We start from the raw sequence: 22,866 nt of genomic DNA on the forward strand, positions 1-22,866 counted from the left end.
GTGCCAAGGAGATTTGCACCAACTCCAAGGGACACTGAGCTACACACACACACACACACACACACACACACACACACGTCCAAATAATTAGTAACATCTGCAGGCATTCTGTTTTAATCTTGTCAAAAGTAATTATTTTAGAAGACCCCGTCTGAATGGAATGTTGAATTTAGATCTTAATCCAACAGATTATCAATAAATTCATGATGGTTAGATAATCCAAATGGACTTTCTTTACATTTTGAGGATGCCCCTGATGCCTGTGCCCCCTCCCTCTCAATCAGTCCTGACTAGTCAAAGATGAACCATATCACCTTAAGTGCACTTGATTATGCAAGCCTCTCCGATCCCCCTCTCCACATCTCCTTGGGCCTTCTGTGTAATCTGCTGAGATTTAAACCTGCTGCTCCTGTTTAATAAATCCACTGCGATTAAAATAGGATTACAGCTCTGCTTTCGCCTTCCTAATGACATCAGAGCATGAAACATTTTTCAACTCCCCACCCCACCCACCCCACCCACCACCCAGTTGTCAGGTTTTTGCTCAAACCCACTACGTCCTCCCTCCCACTTGTCGTAACCAGACAGGCAGCGGCGATTTTTCAACTTCTTCCCCCTTTGAACTCATCCCTGCAGCTCAGCAGGTCAGCCCATCTGTGGGGCTGTTGACATAAGGATTAACTTTATAATGCAGCACACATCCTGTATCATCCTGTATCAATGCTGTCCTCCTTCACATCTGACTTCTCAATGACAGATAACAACCAAGGAAAATATGCTGCAGCGTTTGGTTGGAATCATCTACACAAATCAACCCTCTTTAGTCTTTCAGTGTACCAATCTGATCATTTTTTTGTGGCCTTATCTCATGGATGTAAAGCCATGAAATATTAAACACCATATTCAGCTACCAAAGGTCATAAGGACACACTGCACATGTTTTCCTTCCTGCTTTTAGTCATATGAAATGAGGGATGGAGCAAGCAGATCAATATGACTCTTTTGTCCTTTTTGTCCTTCCGTAGCATTGTCCTGCAATGGTTAAATGCTGTAAGGTCACAGAGGGCAAAGATTGATTGGATTTTTACTTCAGCTAAGCTCATGACCCCAGCAGAGAAATCTATTAAAGATAATGTATTCTATTTTAATACTCAATGTAGCTTAACAGCTTACAGCCAAATGTAAAATGTTGAGGTGAGGTATTCTGTTCTGTAGTTTGTGCAGAACTTTGAGTGTGTACTGATGATATAAAAGGCACATGGAGGCAGTCAGGTTTTTAATTATTTCAAATGTAGCATCCTGACAATGTCTTGTGCACACACTAAAACTTACCTTGGCTAAAATACGCTTCCTCCCTACAACTGATTAAAGTTGAGTCCCTGAATAAAAGTCTGCAGATTTGTAATTGAAATGATCTATCATGACTGCAGCTACATGAGTTCACCTATAGAAGACAGGACACAGAGGTTATGTCTTCTATAGTTTCTTCTGGTCATTTGGAGACCTGAACTGCAGTTTATATTTTATTATTTAAAGTTACACATAGTAGGTGTTTAGCCATGCTAGCAGCAGATCCTCTGACATTTTCTATAGTGCTACCATGAGGTTGACAGTTTTGGTTTTTACTGAAATGCATCAGCAAATATAGGATTATCATGAAATTTGGTACATATGGTCATGTTTCCCCCAGGATCAACTGTGACTACTTGGTGGTCACCTGATTTCATATAGTGTCAAGTAAAAGTTTTAGCTTGTCCAATACTCCCATCAGCCTCGCCTGTACTTTGTACTTAGTGCTAATTAGCTCATTTTAGCATGCTTAAACATTAAGCTAAGATTATGAACATGGTAAACATCATGCTGGCCATGTATTTAGCTTAAAGCACCACTGTGCCTAAATACAGTTTCACAGAACCTCTAGCATGGCTGTAGACACTTAGTCATTATAGGAGGATAATATTTTTAGACCCACTAGCCTTTCCCCCCCAAAAAATTTCCCACCTAAATTGAGTAGAGCATTGAAATTTATTCAGTGATGACAAATGTAAATTTTCAGGTCCCTTCAAAATGATTTTGTTTTTTGGATTTATTTCATCAGATTCCAACTCAATTTCTAAAATCCTGGCTGCACTATTTATTTACATGGACCACTGGTAAAAGCAGGGTCTCACTTTCACACTGTGTGCTTATATCTAATCAGCTCCAGCACTTAGTGATCAGTCCTGCCTGTGGATTATCAATTCAATAATCTCTTTAGAGCTACTACTGCTAAAATGATTATTTCCATCTCCCCCCTCACCACCACCTTTTTTTTTTTTAGTTAAAATGGTCTCTCCAGTCTTGCTTTTGTGTTATGACTCTGAGGCAGACCATTTGTCTTTTAGAATACATTTACTCAACCATTTTAAGAGCCTCATTGATTGACTATTTACTTTCTGAGCATCCCATTGGTGCCTGTGCCCAGTTTGTTTTGCTGACCACATTTTCCTAAGGGGCAGGTGGTCTGTCCAAGCCTCTTTGTACAGACTTGTGGTAGTGGTGGGGGGGTTGCTAATATGAGGCTTTCAGAATCTAATCCACAGCAAGTCTCTTAGAAAAGTCTCTTATCTTGGGACTCTCCAATTTCACTGCTTTCCTCATCTATAGGACTAAAATGATTTTGGTGTCAGTTATTGATGAAATATTACAAATATTGCTTGTTTTATAAAGCTAATTCCTTTCATTGCTTCAGTCAATTGTCCTTCCCTCCTCACCGGAAAAACTTGCTTGGTTATCATCACCCTGTCTATCCCCCACTGCCCCTGCCCCATTGCTGACAAATCCATACAACTATGTGGGACACAAAAGCTTGGATTTAGCTGTCGGGCCAAAGCGAGGGTGGGCCGGGTGGGGGGCAGGGCCAGCATGGAAATTTCTGTTGTTTTTGTCAGAGCACAGATTTCAGACAAATCAAAACAACTGCCACCATCACCTCTCCAAACCCCCTTCCTCCCCACCACAACCCACATGACCAGTGACCAGTCATCACTTTTATGCTGGAAATGTTGCCAGATCAGGAGCGGGCAGCGCGGTGGTGTGGAGGAGAGGCTTCCGTATGCGCCGGGGGGGAGGGCATTGTTGAAAAAGAGCTGACAGCCTGGATGGGATCTCATTTGATAGGCAAAAATATTGACAGACCTAATTTGAAGAGCTGGGGTTGCAGGCTTGGAGTGCACTTCATGAGGATGATGTGTACTGATCAGATGCATGTGCTCACGCAGCTAATCATGTCATTTCATACAAATCAGTAAGATGTTGTGACAGCCCTCATGTGCTGTACAGTTATCATTCAAATGAACTTCTTTTTTTTATTTACTATCACATTACCCTGAGGACAGGTTTATTGCACAGGATCAAAATCCCTGCCATTAATGATGATCAATATCAAAGTCTTCTGTAATTAGACCCCTGTTGCCCTCTTAATTCCAACTTCATTTAAACTCCATTCCTCAAGTTTGTAATGCATGTTTTCTGTTTAAAAAAAATACATCAAAAAGTCAGATGTGATCTTTAAAAATCCGTCAAATTCTCGAGCCCGATATGAGATAACCCTGATGACATCACATTGACATCATCATGGTACTATTTTTCAAGGCTGACAAAGTGAAGAGTTACTGGACTTCCCTTAATTCTCTAAAATGACAGATGGGTCAGTGGCAAAAACCCTGTCCCACAGCCCAGGCTTATCATCCCCAGCCATCTGATCGATGTAACCTACTTTTGTGTCCATTCACCGATCAAATTCTCATTATAATCAGCGTGACGATAGCCACCAGTTTGTTCTTGTGGAAAAACCTGGGACTGGTTGGTGAGGAAGCCCACTGGCAATAGCTCAAATGTGAAAACCAGTGCATTGTGGATGTGGAGAGGCAATTAAACTCAATCATTTTGCAGCAGAATGAATAGTCCTCTGGGCTTTTGGGTGTGACCGCTTTCTACTTTTGGTCCTGGGAGAGGGAAACATGATTGACATTACACTGATAACACTTGCAGCAGTGACAAACGGCTGCTGCAATGTTATCCAGTGTGCAATTGTCTGCATCAAAGTACATCCACTAAAGTGCTTGTTTTTGCTACTGACAGGCTCAGATTGATATTATGAGTGTCTGATGACATTATGGATAGGATTCCTACAGAGAAAGACATTTTTGTTGGAGTAAGATCCTTTGGGTTTAACCAGAAATATAGCTTAATATTGTGTGTGATGCTCAGTGGTGGAAGATCCTTTTTACATAAGAAAAAGTACTCCACAATAACACAATAAATGTCTGTGTTTGTCAATGGAGTCTTGTCAATTAAGTTTGGTAGCAAATATATTGTGATATTTCTGTTGTTTTTTTTTTTTTTGTTTTTTTTTGTTCGTTTTTATAGGATCTTATTCTTTGATAATTTTTTTGATATTAATGTCAGAGGCTTCCAGGTCTAATTCAAAGATGTATTTCATTACATATTAGAAGACATTCCAACAGGACATTTTTAATGCAAAGTATTACCAAATCAGCTAATTCAGCAGAGTGGATAATAGTCACAAAACATCTGACTCTTGATAATCTGAGGTAATTCAAGTTAATGCTGTTGGCTTCTGTGTTTCCTGTTAGGTAACAAGAGACAGTGGAGAGGAGAGGAGAGCAGAGGAGAAGGGGCAATCAATGAGGTCAGTGAATCATGATTTATTATACAGGACCAGGCCATTAGTGTCACACATACTTTGTCACACTGTGTAGAGATTACATGTCTTTGTCTATCCCACAGGGTTTGACCTGTCAACTAATGCTAAGTTGTTTGGGGAGTTTATTTGACATCAGTGGGAACACTACAGTCCGGGGGGGCTGAAAGGATGACGATTGCATTAGATGACGGCATGGTGACACTGAAAATGAAACAAACCAGCACATAAAGAATATGTGACCTTTTTAAGGGGTGCTATTGCATTGGTACGTAAAAATACTGGCATCATGTCTATGTAGGAAATATGAAACAACAGTCAGCAGCTGGTTAGCCAACCTTAGCAGTGGAAGTCATTGCACCTGTAAAAGAAATGTTCCCTCACATAAGCCAATGAAAAGCCACAAATAGCCATTTTAACAGTTAACAATTGTTTCAGATATAACATTTTGATTATTGAATATGAGAAGTGCTAGTAGTTGGATTGTGTTACCTTTGCATAGAACCTCCTGTTTCCAGGCTGCTATGCTAAGTTGAGCTGGCTGCTGGCTACAACTTCATACTGAACATAGGAGAAGTGTGTTAAAAGTTGTGTTAAAAAACAACAACAACAAAAACCCTTTCACTCCAATAATACTCTATTCTACACGTGTTAAGATGTATCATTTAAAAAAAAAAACAAAAAAAAAAAAAACAGTGATGATGCACCTTGAGCTGCACATTTCAGTGCAGTGTTCTCCTTGAGAAATGGATCCACCACTTGCATATAACCTTGAAATGACCCAAGGCGTGCACATAAACCAGCTACTGAGCTGAGGCACATCCACCTGTTCCGTCATCGGGGGGGGGGTCAGTGGAAATAGTGCCTTTGCTGTGTAACCACGGCAACTCCTCCCTCAAAATGCAACATCACCAAAGCCTGAGCAGGATGCGCTGTCTGCCGCTTACCTGGCTTTATTAATAAACCAGCCGGTTCACGTGGTTAGCCCAGCCCAGCACAATATCCTGCTACATTAGCAAGGTATTTTCGTCCGGGTGATTTTTTTTTTTTTTTTTCTCTCTCTCTCTCTCTCTCTCATCCGAGTCGGGAGGGATGCTGCTGCTGCTGCTGTGAGGGAGAGAGGTGAGCGCAGTTGGAAAAGCAGTTTTTTTTTTCCTCCAAAGCTCCTCCTCTGTCGTCGGAGAGCGGAGACCGGTCACATTTTGCTCAATGAGAGCAAGAGGGCACCGGAGAGGATTTCCTAATTTCAACCTGCTGCTGTGCTGTGCGGCTGTTTTCTCGCCTCTGTCAAAGGTAAGGCATGACACGGTCTGCAGCCTCGCCACGCATCATGCGCCTCGCCAGGGAAACTAATGTTGGGCTGTTTTGGTCGGGGATGATGGTTAGCTGCTGTTTGTTGTGTGGTGACACCGCTGAGAAAGGGAGAAAGGGCGAAGGCAGTATTGAAGGACAGACAGGGAAAAGAGTTGTCAGTGGAACTGACATCTCAGACGAGCCGTTCGGCTTACAGGCAGCAGTCTGCGTGCATCACTGAAAAGTCAAACAGGACGGGCTGTGTGTTTCTATCTGCTTTTACCTGAGCAGCAGCGTCATAGCGTTTACCGTTTTTCACTGACTGCAGCCAAGTGGTGTCCGTAAACCGTCGGCCTTCACATTTCCTGACAATTTCTCAGGTTAAAAAAGAAAAGAAAAGAAAAAAAAAGCAGATACCACATTTTTTTTATGCGAGTTGTCTGTCCTACAGCTTAATGGAGAGAATATTTAGAAATGTTAAACCAGCATCAGTCGGAATTATCTGCTCTTATTACAAGTTTTTGGTGTCTGTCTGTGTTTCTTGTTATTTCAAATGATCGCTAAATAACTTGAAATTGTAAATTACTATATTTAAAACCACCGAATACATTAAATGTTATGAAGCTAATGTGAGTCTATTAAATCCATATTATGACAGCACATCTCACTTAAATTACATGTAAGAGAATGAGAGGATCTATCAGCAGATTTATTATGTTATAAATTCTTGATTAATTTTTCATTTTCTGTGAAGTAGAGATTTACTTCAGTTTGCTGAGAGACTGAGACAACACAACACTTGAACCGTGGGATGATTATAAAACAGTACTCCGAACTGAACATTAAATATGCATTTTCAGCTGAGTATTCCACATTGGGAATTGCCTGTTTAATATTTGGTTAAATGGCCTATCTACATGGATCTTTTCTGGCAGTGGTCAGGAATAGATTGGTCTTGTTTCATGGCTGACTCTGACAGCAGCGCTCATGAATATTGGTTAATTTAGGTGTTGTTAATTACATTTTTTTTCTTATTCTTCATGTAAAGAAATGTTGGGAGTAATTTGTTTATCAAATGTCATGCTAATCAGTTTGCACTGTTGTGAGAAAGTAGCAAAAGCTCACATTTGAGAATCTGTATAAATTAAATATTTTACATGATGGGTGACAATTATGAATGCTGAGTAGAGAGTCAGTTATTTTCTGTCTCACTTTTCAGTGTCAGTAGCTTATGTCAGGACCTAATAAACATTGTGTGCGCAATAGCCAAACTAGTTTCCAGTTTTATTATGTTTTGTTAGGTTTACACTCTTGAGTTTATTTCCTGACTCAATAACAATATTTTCCTCATTCTTTTGACATTTCCCAGCAGAGGCTAATATGACGACATCATTTGGCAAACCAGACCCTGGAAAGCACCTACAATCTTTTCAACTCATTTGAAACTGAGGACAATACCATGCATTGTCGCCGGTAAAACCTGCTCCCCGCTCTCCCTTCTTCCTACCTAGCCATTGAGAGTGAGGACATCACGAGCTGCATAGAGATGGGTTCAGATCAACCCTGCATGGATACACTAGAGCGACGACCCATATTGGGTCCTGCCTGTAAGCGGCAGGGCCACCGGTGTCTGCGGAAAAAGCTGAGGCCTGTGCGAATCTTAGGGTTTGTCTTCAGTCTGGTGGCCGTAAGTGCTGTCTCCTTCAGTGCCTTGACCTGGAGCTCAGGTGGTCTCAGTGAGCCAGTGCTCCCCCAGGAGAGTCTCCACCAGTCGGCCCCCCACAGGACTCTACTTTTCACCCAACACCAGAGGGACCCCAATGTCTCAGCTGACATGCCAATAGCCATGAAATCTACAGCAGATAGTAACAAGAGCCAGGGGGACTACCCACCAGACATTTTTACCCTTGAGGAGAGGCGCCAAGGAGCAGTGGCCCTCCACATGTTTGGCATGATCTACATGTTCATTGCCTTAGCCATAGTATGTGACGAGTTCTTCGTCCCAGCGCTCACAGTCATCACAGAGAAGCTGACCATTTCGGATGACGTAGCGGGTGCCACCTTCATGGCGGCGGGCGGCTCAGCTCCTGAGCTCTTCACCTCCATCATCGGCGTCTTCATCTCACACAGCAACGTGGGCATCGGGACCATCGTGGGCTCGGCCGTCTTCAACATTCTCTTCGTCATCGGGATGTGCGCCATCTTCTCCAAAGAGATCCTCAACTTGACATGGTGGCCGCTCTTCCGCGACGTGTCCTTCTACATCCTGGATCTGATCATGCTCATCATCTTCTTCCTGGATAACATCATCTCCATGTGGGAAAGTATCGTACTGCTCTCAGCCTACGCCACCTACGTGGTCTTCATGAAGTTCAACAGCAAAGTTGAAGGCTTCGTCAAAGATTGCATGAACAAGAATCAAGTGGTAGAAGTAGCGGTACAGCCCAAGGTGAGTTGGTTTCTTGAACCATATTATTTATTTACTTCTCCCACCTCCCTCCACCACCATCCCTTCTTAAAATACAGTCTTATCTAAAATATCAGACTATGTAGGCATGCAGTGATAAGTGATAGTATTTTGGCTGATAGAAGTGACCTTCCATGCCTCCTCTGGCATGAGTGCACACATTCATCCTTTTACACATATCATGCAGCTGATTTACTATCCCAGTGAAGTCAGGCTTGCTTTGATAATTGTTTCAAAAATGACTCAAATGAAACCAGTTTGTTAATGGAGACATGAGTTTAATTCCACACTTTTTTTTGGTTCTCATCAACCCAGTGACCATTTTCAAATAAAACCATTGGCTACATTCTTAGATCATTTAATATGCACCAACTGATGCTAAACATACGGTTTATGAGACTGGCTTGTGTCATACTTGTTGATTATTTAAGGATGAGGGGAATATTAGAACTCTCAGTTTCAACAGCTAAACTGACCATTGTACGTTAACACGGCTGGCAACTCTGCACAGCGCTGGCATACAGTATTCCACTGTGGGATTAATAAAACAGAGTCAAATGTGTAATTCTGGGTTAAGCTCTACAAATTGTGTCCCAGTCTGACAAACAAATCCCTTGGAAAATCTCAGGATTTTTTTTTCCCACTTTAAGATTTCCCACATAAATACTGTCTTTTAGATTGTTTTGTAAACATGTAAACCACACAGAGCTTCATGAGGTGAACCACATATGGTGAATAGTTTCAGGACTGCTGCGATTGCCTTGTTTGTCCCTTGCTTTCCTCCATATTTATGCTCTCATTGTGTACAGTCATTCAGTGCAGTATTTTACCTTTGTATCAACAGCATAAACAGCAAATCATCAAACAGTAGAAATAATTTTGTTACTTCACATAACATTCACCCCCTCAATGACACTTGAGGGCAAAAGACACTGCAGTGCAATTTGATACCGGTGTAGAGATTATCCGGATGGATTTAGATTTCTTTGTGACATGAGATGGAAATGAAATTTTGAGAAAGTTGTATTGTAAAGCTTTCATTAAACCGGGATTTATTCTAAGTACATAAAGGATATTTAAACGGCAGGTTACACAATGTTGGGAGAAACTCTCCAGGAGGCCAACAGCGCCATTTGCTTTGCAGCGTGTAAACCGAAATGCTAAAAATAACACCTCTCTTGATTTAAAAAGCATGAAAATAGTTATTATCTGTCTGTCCTGTTTCTGCTGCATTACTCTGATTTAAGGCTTAATGTGCAAGGAAAGAACAAGAATGGAGGTGCACAGGCTGGGTGCCAGAGAAGGCTCAGGTGACCTTGACGTGCAAGGGATTCTGGGTACTTTGGCCAAGAGAGGCGTGCGTCTGTGTGTGTTTGTGTGTGTGCTGAAAAACAACTTCTGATGGGGGAAAAAATTGTGCAAGACAGATGAGTCGATCAAACCCTGCCATCATGTCTCATCTCCCACATCACTTACAGCAGATTTAGCTTCTCCTCTCTTGCATTGTGGGTAACAATCCCATGGCTACACATCTCAGCAGCCTGCTTTGAAAATATATAAAACATCAGATACCTCCGATTAATGGTGGACAAAATTAGTCCAAAGCTATTATTTTCATTTAATTTCTTTATAGTTTGTAGTCTGGCTCTATAGGGTTAATGGAACTAGAAAGGCACAAATCTTATTAGAATATAATCATCTAAACACCCTTTTTAATCAAGCTTTGACACTTTGGGGACATATGTATTTCAAGACACAAGTGTTATTTTGAGATTTAATAGGCAATTTAGCAGGGGTGTGTGTGTGCGTGTGTGTGTGAAGTACATGAGCTGTGGAGAATAAGACAGGAGGGCAAGGACAAGGAGGAATGAGTTAATGCATATAATTATCCTACAAAATCAGGGCCTTTCTAAATACAAAGTGCTTTACAAACAAGGAATATAAGTATATCATATAAATATAATACCAAGCACAAATATTGTCAGTTAAGAAAAAGCCATAAGATAAAAGTGAGTTTTAAGAAGAGGATTCTGAGTCACCTCCAGTGACAAGTTGATTTGGGAACCATTAAAAATTAATAAGGCAATTCAAGGCTTCAAAAACAAGCTGTAAAACCCTAGAATAAACTCTAAAACTCACAGGTAACCAATGAAGGGTTGCAGGTATTGCCATGATGTGGTCCCTTGTCTTAGAATGTCTTAAAAGCCTGGCAGCAGCGTTTTGTATCACCTGTAGTCTTCGGATGTTTCCGTGAACTGTGAGCAGCTTTTCTTTAAGTTAATCATTTCACTGTCTCGAATGAGCACCAAGGTGTCTTTAATCCGACCTACAGTACTATTCAGGTGTGAAGTATTGCATTGTAAGAACAATAGGGTGTCATTTGACGCTATGCCCTTGAACTAAGTACTTGATTAAAATGGGCTTCCCTGAGATTACCTCATGCATTATGATATTGGGATGTCCCCGTTGTGTGTTACATCGTTGCCATAGACAGAAGTACAGGCAGTCAGCAGCAGAGCAGGAGTGGTGTTGTGGTGCGTGTGGGTTGCTGGGTTTGTAACTGGCAGTAGGCCATCAACAATTTATGCCATAAATACCATGTAAAATTAGATTCTGAGAGTAACATTGACAGCAGTGTGATGTTCTGCATTTAGAAGTCATCAGTCAATTTTGTACTATCTGCAACTGCTGCCTTTCATCTCATTACGTAACTGCTGGTTCTGTGTTCTCTTTTCTTTTTTTGACATGAAAAGTTTCTTTTGTGTAACTTGCTTATTCTGCTGCTGGTAACATAAAAATAGATGGCTTTGTCTCTCTTATTTTCTAGAAAGTAATGCCTTAGTTCCCAGGCAGAGCGTTAAAAAGTGAGAGCAGGGCTTTCAGTCATTTGACAGAACAGAGGTGTCATGGGACTGAAAAAAAAAGATATATCCCAGGGGTGACGTGTAACATTGTCAATAGAACATGGACAGAACTGTCAGATCTCGGTTTTATGCAGTACACGCTAGGTCTATTGAAAGCCATTGTTCTACGAACAGTTCAATGGCCAGCCTAATCAAAAGTAATCAACACAATCACGAATGCTCCATAATGCTATGCGCTTAGGCTTTCTTGGAATTACAGCAAAATAGGATGGTAGAGGCTTTTGTTTTCAGCAAGTTCAATACCACACAAAGTTTGGGGAATGAAAGCGTGTGGATTGTTTTATGCTCTTTCCGCGCTCAGATCCTGGCTGCAGAGATGCACCTGCAATTTTGAAATCTTCATAAAATCTACTGTAAATGTTACTGCTCACTGCTGATGATGACAACTTGACAGCCTCAGCTACCAGTTGATGAATGAGTCAGTCTGAGTTGGAGAAGGAACTCCACAGCCTTACTATAATGACAATTAAGAAAAAATATTTAGTGCTTAATGTGGCTGCCAACAAATTATACTTAAACCATTGTTATCAGAACTTTTTGGCCACTTCAGTGCAGTGCCAACATTGCCATGTTATTAACTTTTAAGCTGATATGGCTAACAAGTTAGCAAACAGCTGCTTATTTACACATGGGCCCAACACAACAATCAGTGTTCATTTGGGGGTTGTGTAGCCTAATTAGAGTTACTCTACTAATCACTCACCTTTTAAGGCCTAGTTTGCTCTCTACCAAACTTTAAGGACATACTGTTAGGTCTTAGCTACTAAATGCTCCACTATGTTCACCAGCTAGTCATTGCTTTTGGTGCTGGGTAGGTAGCCTACAATCTGGTTTTAGAGCTTTTTGAAAACAGATGCCTGCTGCAGCTGAAATCAATGCTGATGAGAGTCAACCAAAACAGTAAAGTCACATGCCATAAACCAAAACAACGAAGTGACAGATGCTAAAACAGTGACCTGTGAAGCCTGAGGGGTAATTCTCTGTAGGTCACTAAGAGCGACCCCTTTCACATACATATATGAATATAATTCATTGATAAGACAAAAATATTGATAATAGCAGCTTTATCTTTATGATTGCAGATCTCAAAATGTGGAGAAATCATCAAGTATATAACTGTAATAAATATTAAAACTGTCATCAACAAAGTCATCAAATCAATCAAACTGACCTAATCGCTCAATAATTCAGATTCACATCATAAAATCATGTAATCCTCCTTCAGAGTTGTCAGTTCAGTTGATCTCAGTGCATGATGTGATTTCATTTGTTCATCTTTGACCCAAACAGATGTTGGAAGGAAGTATTTATCTATTAATTCTGTCCTGATAGGTGCCTAATACCTTTGTTTACCTAATGAGTGCTTAGCCGCTGGTTAATCTTAAAACGAGGGCACTCTGCCTTAGCCCACACAGCATGTGTGTTACCTGTTGTCCTCTACATTTAATGTGTCTTCTGTTTAAAATTATAATATGTCTTCAGGGACTGGCACATGACATCTGGTATCAATTTAATCCCACTTAACAAATACTAGTTCAGGGGAATCATTATCACTTTAAAATACTGATTGTACACTGACTTCATACAATAGGGCTACACAGGAATGACTCAGACCTGTCTGGAAAAAAAATAATCAACACATTGCAGTGACGCTTTAAATATTCAGTTTTTTATTGCCGATTTCCGAGGCTATCTGCTGTACTGTTTTTGTTGTGTTTGCTTGCAGTAAATGTAGCATGCTGCAGTTTGTCCCTTCTTCCACAAGTCTTGGCCCTGCGGGCTGCAACGGTTTGTAGGTCAAAGATGGTGCCACTTACTGTATCACTGCCTTTAACTTTTGCACGCTCTGTTACAGTTAAGCTTCTTAGTCTGGTCATTGACTTAACAGAACACAGTCAACTTGCATTCATGGACAACTGATTGCTGAACACTGGGTCACTGGGTATGTGCAGAGGGGCCATAAAAGGTCACCCAGTGCCTGATTCCTTTCCCACCCTATCTGAATGCACGCGTCACACACCCACATACTAAGTAAATCCTTACTGTACAGACTCTAGAGACACAGTTCAAGGTCACAGCTACAGGCTCTTACTTACAAGTGACAAGCTTGAATGATCGTGGCAGCACAAGATGGAGGAGTATAAATGTCGGTAGCACGTTTCTGCCATTTTTCACTGGAGAAGCAACAGATGCGTGTGTACTAGAGTTGGCTTTGCATGCTGATGGTGTCCCACTGGCGCAATCATTTGTCCAACCCTTTTCTTTTTCTCTCTGTGTGCAAAAAAATAGCACAGTAAGCCAAACCAATCAATGCTGGCATCTTAACCACACTCCACAGTGAAAAAAGCACTACTTTTCCAATCCAATTCTACTTTTCTTTAAACACTTTCTCCTCATGCAGCTATTGTTACAGACTTATAATAATTTCAACTCTTGTGTCAGAGGTCAGTTTAGGCCTGCCGGGGTATAAAGTCAGATTAATGAGGAAATGCAGTCGGCTTGCTCTGGCTGTACATGACATTAAAAGGGTCTTTCATCATCTGCACACCTCCTCCTCCTCAGGACCACCTCACCAGGCCGGCCCAAGCTTATCTTGTTATCTTGTGGCCTCTCTCATTGTTTGGCTGATGGACTGACTGGCTGCTTTTGAAAATACGGGCTCGGGCAGATCAGATTAGCCAGCACTTTGTGCACAGTGGCTTTATGAAAGACAGAGGAGTGAGAAGCTGCCCCCCCCCCACTTGTTATGATCATCGTGACACACCAAAAGTCAGTGTTTGTCAGCAATGACAATGAAGTCAAAGTTATTCTGTCATGTTAAAGGAGGAGCATGGCCACGTCTGACAACACATTTAACAGCTAGTAGCTAAACTTGTGATGTCAGTATCAGATTGAGCACATGAAATGACTGATAAGTAATACTAAGACATTCAAGAAAGTGAATCAGACGGTAGGAAAATAGTCCCAGATACTTGTTGAAATGAAACAACTCTACAGATTAGTGTTGAGGTAAGATTCTGCGTCCAACCACAAATATTAGAAGCCTGGTATCATCAATGTTGGATAAGCCAGTGTGTATCGAGGCAGATGTTGGTTCTGCTGAGATGGAAGGTGCGACCTCTGATGCATTACCAAGCTATAAATAGCGTCACGGAGGCAAGATCTTCCATCAGGATGCGCTTCAAAGATCAGTTACAAAGCAGGTTCTGTGCAGGGAGCAGACTGTTTGTGTTTCTTCCCTGTGGATTTGGACATTTGAGCACCCGTGCTAATGCTGTACACTTTCTGTTCACACATAAAGCCCAGTTGTTGCACGCTGCTGGTTGTGCTTTTTTTGTTTAGTTTAGTTTTTTTTTTTTTTAACCCAAGTGACCTCCCACCTATATACACCATAATATCAGGCTGCACTCTGTCACTAGCTGTTTATTTTGGTCGTGTGTGACGTGTTCATGGGATTATCTTCCATTATAACTGATGTCAAGCTAATTTTCAGCAAAATCCAGATGTGCCCTGCTAAACCCCTACCAAATTATAAACTGCATCTGTTTCAGATTTCTTCTTGGGGCTTGAATGGATAATAAAAGCAGTTGTCAAGCTAATTTCTAGGAAATCCTGTTGAAATACCCATTTTTAATTACAGTAAGAGTACGGTTTGTGCAGTAGGCATGTAGAGGTTGTGGGCTTCTCAGTTTTTGCGGCATCATCTGTACGGTACATGCCCTTGTCCTCAGTTTGTACTGTGTATTTCTATGTAAGCATTCAGGGTATTCATGTTTGTATCCTTTTAAAAGAAAAGTTGTAAAAATGACCTTGGTTTGAACTGAAAGTAAAAGAGGTAGAAGGCAATGATGTTTGTGCATGTTTCATACAGGACCAGGCAGTGGTGTAGTTTTAAGGTTATGTGCACACACCTTTGCAAACATGTACAGTATATACCTGCCTGCACACAGAGAGAGAAACAATCATTTTGCTGGTTGAGCTCAGCCAATGACAATAGACCCAGAGTTCCATATTTTAAAAATGGAAAGCATGTAACTTTGATCTCACCATGATGATGAGGAGTCCAAGTTTTATCATCTGTTCCAGCTGTGGCTTCTTGTCTAAGGAGGGTGGGGGTGGTGGTGGGGGGTTGGAGTGGAGCGGAGCACTACTGTAGAGCCAATAATTAGTTTTCCTGCTTTTAGAGGTTTTACCTTGTTGTTGGGCTGTTACACCAGTCAATAGAGATAAAGGTATTGTTCAGAATAAAGTAATGGACCAATCAAAACACAGTGTCGAGATGTAGAAATCTAGAGTGCAGGGTGGATTGAGCCAGACCTGCCTCTTTCACCGTCTCTCTTCTATTTGTCTACAATTATTCTGCGAGCTCTCTTGGTAGTGGCGTCATTCCTCGCCGGCACCCTGCTTTTGTCCAAATTTCAATTTAATCGTATTCAATGGTAATAGTTGTACAAATGAAGTTCTCATTTTTTATGCTTTTTATGTCATCCTCAGTTTGTTACTGTACTATTTGGCTTCCCCATCCACCCTTATCAGAGTGGTGTGTGGCTCTTCACAGCCTCCTCAGTGTTGTTAATGGTTTGAAGGTCACCCTGTCACTTATTACAGTGTATTTATCAAAAGCACAATGTAGTATGCTTTGGAAAAAAAAACAGTGCATGTTCATCCGCATATTTTCTCATTTTTGAATTTTCTTTTATTTTTGTGTCACGTGTAGTATAGTGCTCTGAATTATGTGATACTGTTTCCATGTATGGATTGTTGATGTTGATATTCCCACACGGAGTCTAGAACAGAAACTATTACTTGATTAATCAGTTAGTCGACTAACGGAACATTAATCTGCATCAGTTTTGATAATCAAATAATCGTGTGTCACTTTAAGCAAAAGTCTCAAATTTGAATGTCCTTTGTCGTCTGTGAAAGCAGACCAGGTATCCTCCGGTTTTGATAACTGACAAATTTGTCTATTTGAATATGTAAACTTGAGCTGTGGAAAACGACGATGGGCATTTTATGGACCAATTAACCCAAATATAATCAGCTGATCATTTAATGATGAAAATAATCGTCAGTTAAAACCCTGACTGATTCTTTCATTTCGTTCGCTCTAGAAAATGCCGATCACATGTAAAATGCAAGTTTCATCTCTTTGACTTCACTCAGATGGTAAAGCACTAGTTTTCAGTGCCTTAGAACCCAGCTTCCAAAAATTAGTGACTAAATGTGGAAACAGCAGCTCATCACAAACTGGTAGTGCTTGTTTTCTGTTCAGCTCCAGTCACACTGAACCCAGTCTTTCCCGCTGGTGCAGCACCATGGACAGCACCTCCTCAGTCTCACTGATTGCAAATATTAGTGACTGCAATCTAACCCTGATACGAGGGGAAGGGTTAAAGGAGAGATGTGGGACAAGTCATCCCTCAAGTAGAGGGTGGATTCCTGAAATAGATTATGCAGACTGTTGTTCAAAGAGGGTACCTTAATCTAGCACTGGGGAACTGGCAGAGACACTGGATCATTCAAAGCTGCCGCATTTTATGGCCCACGCAGAGCAGCGGATCTCAGTAGGCCCAGGCATGAAACCATTTTTTGATGTGACATAGACAGCCTGAGCAGCTCTGGCACCAGCTTTAACTGCTGTCTTCACTGGACGCCATTTCTATTTGATTTGTCGATTGTTTGGACCTGAGGGTAGTTTTAGATCATCAGATATGATATGAGCTGATGTGGTCTTAGGGTTCCTAGGTATACATTTTATTTCACTGTAATAAATGATGTGATTATTTCCACAAATATTTGCCTTGTCTATTCAAATCAGAACCTCTGTGTTGTGAAGGTCAAAGTATACATATGTCCAGATTTAGTTATGCTGGCCCCCAATGCAAAGAAATTCTTGAACATTTTAAATGAGAGTGTCTGTTTTTTTTTTTTTTTTTTTTTTTTTTTTTCTGAGGGAGAGCCTGAAGGTGAAACGTTGAGGCTTGCAAGAAACTGAAAGCCTTATCGATCATGCGCTATTTTTGAAAGCGGGGTCGAATTAGCTAATGTAGCTGCACTGTAAAAGCATCATGTGAAGGGCACCAAGATCCCTATCTCATGGGTGTATGAAATGACAAACAGCCCAGCAAGATGGAAACGGTGCATATGGTTGGATGTGGCTGAGGACTGGCGGGCCTTATATACTTAACTCCTTCCTTGGGGGGGGGGGATTTTTGACCCTGAACATCAGCCTCCCTAAGCTGCAGCAGCTGAGCATTACATCAGCTCTGAGAGTTGTGGTTCATGTAATACCCGTAATTTGTGAAATCCAGGGCGATGATGTCTGCTCATCATCTGGCGTGTAGATCTCACAGCTGCAGATGGACCTGACATCACACAGATAACCACAGAGAATTTTAAACCAAATTTAAGAGAGTAAACTCTTAAAATGGAAGTGATTGCAATCAGACAGTCTCTAATGAGCTAATTAGAAAACACTCTGGGGCTCGGTGAATCCGCTGAAAGCCTCTCCTCCTCTGTTCTCATCTTAGAGGGTTAGCACTCATGTCCATCACTGACGGACAAATGATGCATGGTGCTGCCCCTCAACCCAACCCCATCCCCACTCAAGCCCACCAAGGTGACCTGAAGGGGCTCTATCAGCATATTACCCTGTCCCGCGTCAAGTAACAGGACAACCTGACTAGCCAGTAGGATGCGTCCTCTGCATACTTTCACCCCCAGCTCCTCTCCAAGATAAGGGTTTTCTGTGTGTGCATTTTGCCTCAGATAGGAGGTGAGTGCTGACAATGCTGCAATGCAACAAAGCAAGTCATTGGTCAGGATAAAGTGGATGAGGTACCATAAAGTAATAGTTGCTGACTTGATGGGAAAATTCAAAACAGCAAATCCTGGTGATTTGGCTTATTGATATTCAGGTGGGATTTACTTGCAAAACTAAATTAAAACTACACTAAAGGAAAATAGTAAGTAATACATTAAGTATTGTTTCTGTTGCCAACACCTGATATAGTTTATCCCTCTGTGCCATAGTGCTCCACTGAAACTATTAAAAGACGTCAACAAGCGACACTATAGCACTTCATAGCACTTCCTTCATTACGATGAACACACCTGCAGTTTATTTTCAAGTCAATCCCACACACACACTGTCCTGTGGTCATAAATTTCACTAGAGTACCAAATGAGTATTAATCCACAGCTGAAAATAGTCCCCAACAAATGCACTGTTGGGTTTGCCTTTTTCAAAAATTGACTGCTATAGTAGGAATGAATGGGAGAAACTCCGAGGGGTCCAAGCCTGAGTGACAACCCTGTGTTTGACGTAACCTGCATTCATGTTGTAGGATGGTCAGCAATAGGCCACTGTGGTTAACTGTGTATTTTTAATTACCCTTATCTTCATATAAAGTATTCCAACTGAAATAATTATTGAACACAAAGAAAATGCCCCATTATTTGAAATTAGACCCAGTACACATGTATCATTTAGCTGCATCTCTGAATTTACAGGTGTAAAGAAAATGGTCAGTAGCTTATTGTTTTAGCTTTTTTTTTTAGGCATTGGAAGGCAGATAAGCAGGCCTGCTGGAATGGAAAACACAAACCCTGTGTGTATCACGTCAGTGCTGGGAGTCTATTAAAAGTACAAGCTTCCTGGTGCCGTTTGTATTGACAGAAAAATCCACTGCTCAGAGATACTGTTCCGCAGCACCTGTTTATCAGGATACATTACGTATTAGGTTTGGGAATTGTCAAAACCAACCCAAGTTGGACAGCAAGCATGTTTACTGAGCCATAAGTCTGTATCATGTTATGGATGAGTTCCTGTTCACTAACAATGATCCCAGAATCAAGGTGAACTTAATGCAGCAGTTTATGTGCAACTGGAATTCAAATAGTACCAATAATGCATCTACCTTTCAACCTCTGGTGGCTCTGTTTTTGTTTTCCCAGCTGGATCTGTATCTGAGGCTTTGTCTATGTATAGAGCGCTGGACTTTCACAATGTGTTACAAAATCTGAATGCTCACAAGTCATGTCAGCTGGAGGTAATCCTGAGAGAGAAAAGATAATCAAACTCATGGTTTTTCTGGTATTCACTGACTGACTGTGCATTGTAAGGAAACGTCATCAGTGGATGGCAGACTAAACAAGGCTACTACAGCAATACTGAGAAAGCTGGAAAGTACTGTGTCATCCCTATGACCAATACCTGGAAAAAAGCAGGGCTGCCAAATTGCCTCAGGCCAACTAGATTTGGACAACTGTCAACAATTGAGTTTGGTCTGGTTGCCTCTGTTGAGAAACTCCTTCTCTCTTTACAATGGAAGTCTTTCAGCATCAGGGACTGACAACACAATAGGACCAGCACTGATACATCTAAACCTAAACTGAAAGACAAGAAATAAAGCAGCTAAAAAAAAATCTGGGGCAAAGAGTGCTGCAGCGGGAGCACAGTGGACACGCTGCAGAATATAAATGCAGACTTCTGGAAGAAACTTTTTGTCCATGGTTTGCTACAGTCTGAAAAACAAAGAAACTGGCTCAGCCTCATGTTGTTTACTGCATCTGCGGATCAAAAGCAGCTCTGATCTGACAGGGACGACAAACCACAGATTTGATCAGGCTTGCAGGAGGTCATTCTTCTCTTGTATTTACTCAGCTAAAACATTTACAAATGCACATGTCTGAATTTAATCTCGTGAATGCCTTAATAAATCACACTTCATAGTCACATTAACTAAAGATTCACTTACACTGGAAAACTCATCATCTGTAGAACAGTTCATTATAAGAACATGTTCTACTGACAGGGAAATGACAAAAAGCACTGGGTGCCTGTTCAAACTCTTCAAGCTTTGGGTGATTACATTCACTTGCAAAAATGACACAGCAATTTTTGTTCTCCTGTTTGTCTCCCAAAAGCCTGAGTCTGATTGGTTCATTGGAGGGGGGAGTAAGAGGAAGCAATTTTGGCTTAGTCCTGATGAGCAGTGCCTTGTGGGAAATCAGTGTCGTGGCAGCTCCTGTAATTAGTTCTGCTTGTTAGAAAAATGAAGGGGTTACTAATTAGCAAGTGGATGGCTTCTTGACTTGTTGTGCATCTTTTCCCTCCTTTCCTTGAAGATCATCATTATCGTCTCCAGGCAAAACGGGAAGGAGAGAGAGAGAGAGAGAGAGAGAGAGAGAGAGAGAGAGATGCTCAGTCGTGCTGCTCAACAGTTTAGCTGTAACATGATGAATCTAGATGGACAAATCTCGAAGGGTGTTCTGTCATGCTCTGACAGACAGGCTGCCTACTGTAAGCACGTGTAGGCAAACGCCTGGAGCTGTGCAAGATTTCACTTTTCTAGTTTGCTTAACAAGCCAGGCAGTCTGGTCCTCAAAGATCTTTACATAGGCAGGCTGACAGATGCTTTATTTATAGTATATCCACATCTACTGCACTTTTTATACTTGAGTACTTATCATGCAAGAAATGTCAGATCTGCTCTAATGTAGCTTTTGTCCCAACAAGCATGTTTATCTGACTTAATTCTTGGCCTGGACACTTTTAATACTTATATACAGTATTTAATACTGTATATAAGGAGTAAATTAAAGATTTGAAGGATCAAACACAGCTATAATGGATTTAATCCAACTCCACTACCATTGGCAGACTAGTGTAAAGTGTAAAGTGTACAAATGTGTAAGTGTAAAAAAAAAATGAATTAAAAAAATAAAAGAAGCTATTGTTCTCCTAAGTAATTTGGCTTCGATGTCGAAGCATAAAAAGAAATGCAAATCAAATTCCTCCAGAAATAGACTCCTTTTGTGCTCTCAGATTGCATATGAGAAGATTTATAATCCGTCGCCAATGTTCGAAAGTCAGGACTTCCAGCTCTGCTTTCAGCGTTTCACCAGCATGCTCCTTTAAGCTGTGGGTAATTTGAGTGGTGAAAGCGGAAGTATTTTTGCATGATGTCACACTCTTCGTCGATAATTCTCCGTAACACGTCGTTACATGCATGCGGCTGCAGAGGAACATTTATCTCCCTCAGCTGATCCGCTTCCAAGAATGATCCTGATGTGACATTATGTAAGAACTGAAAGGCAGAGCTGCTGGTATTAGAGAACACACAAACTCCAGAGCACATACTAATCTCCCTATGTGATTATTAGTCATAATATTTAACACTGGCTTAATGATCGACCCACGGCGTAATCTCTATCTGGCACATTCACCTGTTCTCCCCTAACCCTACTGACTCGCCTTTGAGGATAGTGATAGTGATAGGGAATGAAATAGAATAATTATACCTCGAGTATGCAGGGAATTACCTTGAAGATATGAAATGGGGGGGGGGGGTTATAGTTGAATGACTGTGTGGAAAATCTCAGGATTATCTTAGCTTCTGTTCAGTTTTTTGGGAAATGTTTAATTTCAGCTCCAACATTTCTGTAATTATTGTGTAGCTGAGCAGAGGCATAACCTAATATATGGTAAATTATGAGCTGTTAAACTGAAACAGTGGGACACAGTGGGTACTGGCATTCACAATGACTGCAGTGGTGGATTTTTCTCAAATGAAACTAGCTCTTTCAAGTTAAAATGAATTTCATTTGATTTGTTAACTTCTTCTTAATTTTGATATAATCACACAAAAGCAGCCCAAAACAACTTCATTTTCTTTCATTTTTCTTTCTTTCTTTTTTTAAAAAAAATCCACAAATCTGTTAGGGAGAATGTTAACACCCACATAAGCTTTCACCTCATGAATTGGAGTTAACACCACACTCCTCCTTCCTGCAATTATCAAGAGATTTCATATTCAATGCAATGCAGCGTCATTTAGCATGCAGATGAATCACTATCTTGACAAGCCTGAAGGCTGTCTTAAAATTTGTATATTTGCCCTGCATTTTTAAACATTCACAAGATCAAATTGGATCACTCTCTGCATTTCATTTGGTATTGTGCACTTTATCCATGCACACCAGTGCCTCCACATTCGACACATTTCTGTATGGAAACTGTGTAGGCTGTGAAACAAAGCCTTGATATGCTAAGATCTGAACAAAAGCTTTGTGTTTGTTCCCTTGTAGTTGAAAACAGAGGCCTTAATCGACTGTTATTTCACACACGCGTGCACATGTTTTTTGGAGATGAAGTGAGCGCAGTTCAGTCAGACAGTTGGTGAAAGGCTTTTGTTTCAAAAATAGACTGTGTTACAGTACTGCACATGGCAAAAAAGGCCCGCTGAGAGTGATGGCAGAGAACTGAGTGATTGTTAAAAGTCAGCTGGCATGATGTGGCATATACCCACTCTCAGAAGCAAAGTTGTCACATTAAAACTTACAACATTTAAATTGAATCACAGATCTTTTACAAAGTGCAAGAGCTTTTGCAGTTGTGACATAAGGTTGAGATTTCTGTCTATGGCATAAAGATTGGAGAGGTAGTTTTGATGAAACTGTTTTTTGGCAAA

The 22,866-nt window shown here is 41.0% G+C and overlaps 2 protein-coding genes across 5 annotated transcripts in view; one reads left to right on the plus strand and one right to left on the minus strand.

Annotated features, from left to right (window-relative positions):
• rpl34 (ribosomal protein L34) overlaps positions 1 to 22,866 on the minus strand; it is a 750,063-nt gene that overhangs the window by 5,110 nt on the left and 722,087 nt on the right. The gene's annotated exons all lie outside the window — the stretch shown is intronic.
• The window catches only part of LOC108892810 (sodium/potassium/calcium exchanger 2), a 50,867-nt gene that overhangs the window by 2,456 nt on the left and 25,545 nt on the right, over positions 1 to 22,866 (plus strand). For 3 of the 4 annotated variants that reach the window (XM_018690550.2, XM_018690589.2, XM_051076211.1), the window contains exons 3-5: positions 4,638 to 4,693; positions 4,792 to 5,998; positions 7,368 to 8,447. In XM_018690550.2, the coding sequence (XP_018546066.1) occupies positions 7,545 to 8,447 (903 nt within the window). In that variant the 5' untranslated portion in view covers positions 4,638 to 4,693; positions 4,792 to 5,998; positions 7,368 to 7,544. The remainder of the gene's footprint in view (positions 1 to 4,637; positions 4,694 to 4,791; positions 5,999 to 7,367; positions 8,448 to 22,866) is intronic. The other variant, XM_051076210.1, reaches the window with a different exon arrangement.

This window comes from Lates calcarifer, linkage group LG15 (assembly GCF_001640805.2).
Source record: "Lates calcarifer isolate ASB-BC8 linkage group LG15, TLL_Latcal_v3, whole genome shotgun sequence".
Taxonomy (NCBI): domain Eukaryota; kingdom Metazoa; phylum Chordata; class Actinopteri; family Centropomidae; genus Lates; species Lates calcarifer.